Consider the following 6,262-nt stretch of genomic DNA (forward strand, 5'->3'; position numbering starts at 1 on the left):
AGCTCCAGGGAGAGCTTAGAGCCCCTTGCGGTGCCTGAAGGGGCTCCAGGAGAGCTGAGAGGGACTTGGGATAAGGGATGGAGTGACAGGACACAGGGAATGGCTTCCCACTGCCAGAGGGCAGGGACAGATTGGATATGAGCAATAATTCTTCCCTGTGAGGTGCTGAGACACTGGCACAGGTTGCCCAGAGCAGCTGTGGCTGCTCCGTCCCTGGGAGTGTTCCAGGCCAGGTTGGATAAAGTTGGATGGGGCTTTGAGCAACCTGGGCTGGTGGAATGTGTCCCTGTGTGTGGCAGGGGGTGGGATGAGTTGAGTTTCAATCTCCCTTCAAACCCAAACCAGTCTGTGATAATGTGATTGTATTTAGGTGACAATCTCTATGCTCAATGGGAGTGGGAGCCCCCTGAGTACTCCAGGGAATGTGCTGTTTGGCATTAACATGGATTTTAATTCCAGCTCTCCCCCTGTGCTGTCCCAATGGCTCTTCACAGCCCCCAGGTCCACTCCTGCCCTGGAGGGAGCTGCAGCTGCAGGGCTCTGGGCTCACCTGCACCTCAGCAGACATCAGGATACTCAGTTTGCTGGCAGAAAAAGAGAATTTGACCATAATTTCCCTCAGGATCCTGGGGGAGATGCTTATCCCCTGCAGCAGCCACTGTGAGATCTCCTCTGACCGATAAACCCTTAGGCACTGCAGTGAGGACAACCTGAGCTTCTGTGTGCAACTCTTTCCTCTCACCAGTCTGACACAGAATGGGTGTTACAACCAATATCTGGTGTTCCATAGGCATGGGAGTTGTGTGGAAGAGGAGGAAGCCAGAGTAGGTGTCGCTGCCTGGTGATGCTCTGGGAAGGCTGTGGGCAATGGCCTCTCCTCTTTCTGGGCCCACAGCTGTGGCTGATGTAATTAAAGATCTAGACACTCAGATAGCTGTAAGTAAACGGGTCTGGCATGTGGGATTTGTCCTGGGAATATGCTCATCCTCTGAGTTCTCTGTTCAGGGATCTTAGCAGCACGTGAAAGGTCTGGTAAGATCCAGAATAAACCAACAAAAGGACTCGATGCTAATAAAGTGCTTCTGCCCCAGGGTTATGGGGCTTTCTGCCCAAGGCCTTGAGTGGTCTCTGCCCAAGGGCTTGGGTGCTTTCTGCCTGAGAATCTGAGTGTTTCTTCCCTTGCATGTGGGTAGGAATTCCTGCTTGGTGGATTTGTGAAGTGAGGTGTGCGTTGAACAGTCTGAGATCAGCCCCAGCCAAAAGCAAGACTGAAGTCCATCCTGATCTTATGCTGAGCTCCTCCCTCAGAATTGCCAGCTGAGGGGTTCTAGGCTGTGAGTGTCATGGTTTTCCATCCTTAACTCAGTTAAAACTGAGCTGGAAACTTGCTGAGGGCACTGCAGAAGGGTGTCTGTGGTATAAATTCCCCTCAAAGGGGAATTTAGGTGTCAGCAGGTGCATGAGTGTGCCTTGGAATGAAGCACTAAAGCAGCTGCTCCTGAGTGCTCCTGTGTGCTTTCTGGTGTGGCTTTTGGTATGAATTAATCCAGACTAACCAAGCTTGCTCTGCTGAGGAGAAATATCTGTCTGTAGCTCATGGAGCTGATGCTCTGTCCGTGAATCCTGTAAAGCTGGTTAAACAAACTCTTCTTCTGTAAGTTCACCCTGTGCTGCTGCTTCTCAGCCATCTCTGGGCACACCACGAGAGGCTTTGCCGTCAAGCCATTCCTGAAATTCACCTTCCATGGGACAGACCTGTCACAGCAGCTGTGGCAGTGGGAGGTGCAGGGTTTGGATGAGTTTCCTGGTGTGGAGCAGTGAGGACAGAGCAAAGCTTCATCCAGTCTGGGGGTTGGAGCCATGAAACAGAGGAGGTGCCAGTCAGGCTGTGTTCACTCTGTGACCACCAACCTGAGTAACTTCAGGCACCTGGAGGATCTGAATAACCAGTTAGGCCACAACAGCCCCCTTCTGGTTCACCACTAAGAGCTGTGTGAATCCCAGTCCATTTCCTGTGGGTGTTGGTTGCCCATGTGGGAGGAACCAGCAGCAGGTGTGGGCACACACGTGTTACTGCCACGTTACCTCTGAGCACCCAGACCTGAGCTCTCAGGCCCCATCAGGACACTGCAGTTTTCTCTGGACAAAGACCTCTTCACCTCACTGAATTCCTTCTCTTTCTAACCATGGCTTTCCTTTCCTTTTCCAGTTGATTGGTTTGGGTCCCCACAACCCCAAGAAGAAGCAGGACCTAGACAAGCTTTATGATCTAAAAGCTAAAGCCCAACAGATTATGAACCAGTTTGGCCCTTCTACCTTGATCAACCTCTCCAACTTCTCCTCCATCAAGCCAGAACCAGCGAGCACTCCCCCCCAGAGCTCCATGGCCAACAGCACCACAGTGGCAAAGATGCCAGGAACACCCAGCGGAGGAGGGAGGCTCAGCCCTGAAAGCAACCAGGTAATTCCATCCCTGATTTCAGGACCACAGGGTTGCTGCTCAGACCTGCCTGTGGCTTCATTTTCCTTCCTTAAATCACCAGCAAAAACCTGATGTCTATTAAAATAGCAGTTGGTGAGTGAGCAAATCATCTGCGTGGAGTTCTTTGCTTCCAGGCTGGATGGGGTATGGATGCTGTAGGTGCAGAGGTTTTTCCAGCCTCAGGGAATGTATATTGGGGATGTGATGAGCGAAATCTTTTTTAAATGGGGTTTAGATGAGAGAAATGTGGGGAGAAATGGGTGATGGTACAGGTTGCCCAGAGAAGCTGTGGCTGCTCCATCCCTGGGAGTGTTCCAGCCCAGGTTGGATGGGGCTTGGAGCAACCTGGGCTGGTGGAAGGTGTCCCTGCCCATGGCAGAGGGTGGAACTGGATGAGCTTTAAGGTCTTTTTCCACCCCACCTGGTGTGGAGTCTTTGATGTGCATGCAATAAGCTCCTGCCCTGCAGGTACTCTGGGAATGCTCCCTGGTGGCTTCACCAGAGCCAGGACCTCTGATGAGAGTGCACTTGACCCTGACACAAACACACATGCAGCAGATCTGTGGCTGGTGGAAGGGAACTAGGAAATACAGGAGTTTCCTATCTGTGCCTGGATCACCTGACCAGACTGGCAACTTCCATCCATATCCTTTAAGACTCAGCATCCTGTTGTCCAGCCCAGTGTTTGCCACCTTTGGCTGCTCCCTGCTGCTGCCCCAGAATAACCCAACACTCTCATATCTCTGTTCTCCACGTGGAGTACTAAAGCTGATAAACACTAGAGCCGTGGAAACACTTCCCTTGTTCCCTGAGCATAACCCTAGTCACTGATTTGTTGCTTGCACTTGCTGTTTGCCTGTTAAGACTTGTAGTTTTGCCTTTGCCCCTCCATACCAGCAGCATTTTAGTGCCAGTTTAGTGCTGGAGACATTTATTCCTCCTGCTGCTTCCCCTTTCTGTTCAGAACAACCACTGGGTGCTCGAAGATGACTCCTTAACACCTGATATTTCTTATCTCTGCCATTCCTGAGCTGATAGGTTGTGTCAACAGTGTGGCTCAGCCCCGAGGGCACGGGGGAGGAGGTGTTTGTGGTTGTGCTGTGTGAGCAGGGCAGTAAATCCTTCTTTCCCACATGCTCAGGTTTTAACCAAGAAGAAACTGCAGGACCTGGTGCGTGAGGTGGATCCCAACGAGCAGCTGGATGAAGATGTGGAGGAAGTAGGTACCAACCCATGGCAGGAGCTGCAGAAGGAGCTGATTTTGGATTTGTCATGGATCAGAGGTCCTTTGTCTGAGCAGGGAGGGTCGGTTCATTTCACATCTGTGTTCTCATAGCCTTCAGCCATCCCTGTCTTTTGTGCATCCCAGTGCCAAAAAGGCTTTTAGAACAGCAGTTGTAGCAAACACCTGTGAAATACAGTTCTGGAGGCAGTTTGGGGCACCACAATGCAAGAAAGATCTGAAGCTGTTAGAGAGCATCCAAAGGAGGGACGTGGAGGTAAAGGGTCAGGAGGGGCCATGCAAGGAGGGAGTGAGCTCACTTGGCTTGTTCAGCCTGGAGAAGAGGAGACTGAGGGCAGAGCTCGTGGGGGTCTGCAGGTTCCTCACGAGGGGCAGTGGAGGCTCAGCACTGACCTCTGCTCCCTGGGACCAGGGACAGGACCTGAGGGAATGGTCTAAAGTTGTGCCAGTGGAGGGTTTGGCTGGGTATTAGTAAAGGTTCTTCCCCCAGAGGTGGTTGGGCACTGAACAGCTCCCCAGGGCAGTGGTCACAGCTCCAAGGCTGACAGAGCTCCAGAAGTGTTTGGCCAATGCTCTCAGGCCCAGGGTGGATTGTTGGGGTGTCCTGTGCAGGGACAGGAGTTAGACTGATGATCCTAGTGGGTCCCCTCCAACTCAGGATATTCCATGCTTCTAATTACCAGCTTCTGAGGGCTCGTTTTCCTCCTCTCCACATACTTCCAGCTCCTCAGTGCTGACCAGGCTGGTTGTTGCCCTTGTTCCACCACAGATGCTGCTGCAGATCGCTGACGACTTCATCGAGAGTGTGGTGACAGCCGCGTGTCAGCTCGCACGGCACCGCAAGTCCAACACCCTCGAGGTGAAAGATGTCCAGTTGCACCTTGGTGAGTGAGGTTCATATCTTCTTCCCCCCTCTGCTGAGAGCTGGGAGCACTTCCTGAAGTCTGGCTATGGTGTTGGGGTGGAAAGCTGTGAGTAGGTAGTGCATCCCTGCCCATGGCAGGGGTTGGAAGCGGATGAGCTTTAAAGGTCCATTCAACCCACACCATCCTGTGATTCCAGAGCGTCAGTGGAACATGTGGATCCCAGGCTTTGGTTCTGAAGAAATCAGGCCCTACAAAAAAGCCTGCACTACAGAAGCTCACAAACAGGTAAGGAGCCCTCAGCAACACCAGGAGCTGATAATGGGGATGATGGTCATGAGCTCCTGGGCACTGGGAATTTGTAGCCTCTTCCAAGTGGTTTGGACTTGACATGACTTCCAGAGCCTCCTGGCCTGTTTGTGCAGAGAAGAGAGTTGAGGTTGCTGTGGCTCTTCTGTGGTGGAGCAGTGTTGGCTGTGCCCTAAGAGAAGCAGCAGCACTTGCTGCTGAGGAGCTTGAGAGAGTTAAAACCAGCTGGGAACTGCACACAGGCACTTCTCAGCTGCCCCTGGCAGGTTTGTCTCTGTGTAGAGGGACTGAAAACACCCTTAACTTTGCTTGGTCTGACTTAGGCCATTGCTTTATGAGTGCTCAGTGAGAGCCAGGCAGGAGATACCCTGCAGAGCCAGTGGGTTTGTGAGTGATGCTGCAGAGAGGGGGGAGGCCTTGAGGTGGGCTCTGATCCCACCACCCCAGGGTGCCAAGTGGAGCAGCACAGACACTTTCTCCTCCTCTGGCTCCAGCCTGGGACCCCATTAGGATTCAAACAGACCTGAAAGACCTGTGTGGAAGCAAGTCAGGCAGCGTCAGCAGAGCCCAGGATGCCTCAATCCTGCCTGGCTGCAGGAGGTTGTGCAGCCACCTGGTCTGAGCTGCTCAGCTTCCCACGTTTTCCCCTTTCTTCTTGCAGAGGATGGCACTGATCCGCAAGACTACCAAGAAATAGCCCCTGGGCAGGGCCAGGAGACGCCGCCAGAGCAGTTTGGGATATTTGCCTCTCCACTGAAGCCTCCACGATGTCACCTGTGGGATATTTTTTTTAAATGCTTTACAGAGAAGCATCTATTTTTTATGAATGGTGCAGCAATATCTTGACTTTCTGAGGAGATCTGCCAAAAACATCCTACGCCCCTTCCCTCGTTCCTCCTCGGAGTGTGACATCTCCAACAGAGACTTTCATTTGTGACTTGAAAGTGGTTTATCGTACAAGTGATTACCCAAGGGACAGAGAGTTTGGTCGTGTGTGGGACAGTATTAGAAGCATCTGTAGAGGTTTTTGTTTCCTCCTTCCTGCCCCTACCTGCTCCAGTACTTTGTAATGTCAGTGTTTATATAAATACTTGCGTTTGTTTTACATGAATAAAGAAATTATTAATCTAAGCTCCTGGCACAGCTTGTGCTCCTCAGGCAGGGAGCAGAGGGATGGCAGGGGCTGTGTCACCTGGGCTCTGGGTGTGGTGCTGTCCTGGGGAGATCTCCTGCCCCAGGGTTTAGAGGGAGAAGAGTCATGGAATATCCTCAGCTGGAAGGACCCACAAGGATCATCAATCCAACTCCTGTCCCTGCACAGGACACCCCAAGCATCCACCCTGGGCCTGAGAGCATTGGCCAAAC

The 6,262-nt window shown here is 52.2% G+C and overlaps 1 protein-coding gene across 1 annotated transcript; it reads left to right on the plus strand.

Moving 5' to 3' along the window:
• Nucleotides 1-788: 788 nt before the first annotated feature.
• Nucleotides 789-6,028, plus strand: TAF12 (TAF12 RNA polymerase II, TATA box binding protein (TBP)-associated factor, 20kDa). The gene is made up of 6 exons (XM_009077865.1): nucleotides 789-936; nucleotides 2,210-2,461; nucleotides 3,624-3,701; nucleotides 4,495-4,609; nucleotides 4,788-4,876; nucleotides 5,559-6,028. The coding sequence occupies exons 1-6, from the start codon at nucleotides 868-870 to the stop codon at nucleotides 5,592-5,594; spliced, it is 639 nt and encodes a 212-aa protein (XP_009076113.1). The 5' UTR covers nucleotides 789-867; the 3' UTR covers nucleotides 5,595-6,028.
• The last annotated feature ends 234 nt before the right edge of the window (nucleotides 6,029-6,262 follow it).

The sequence above is a fragment of the Acanthisitta chloris genome, unplaced genomic scaffold (assembly GCF_000695815.1).
Source record: "Acanthisitta chloris isolate BGI_N310 unplaced genomic scaffold, ASM69581v1 scaffold6747, whole genome shotgun sequence".
In the NCBI taxonomy this organism is placed as follows: domain Eukaryota; kingdom Metazoa; phylum Chordata; class Aves; order Passeriformes; family Acanthisittidae; genus Acanthisitta; species Acanthisitta chloris.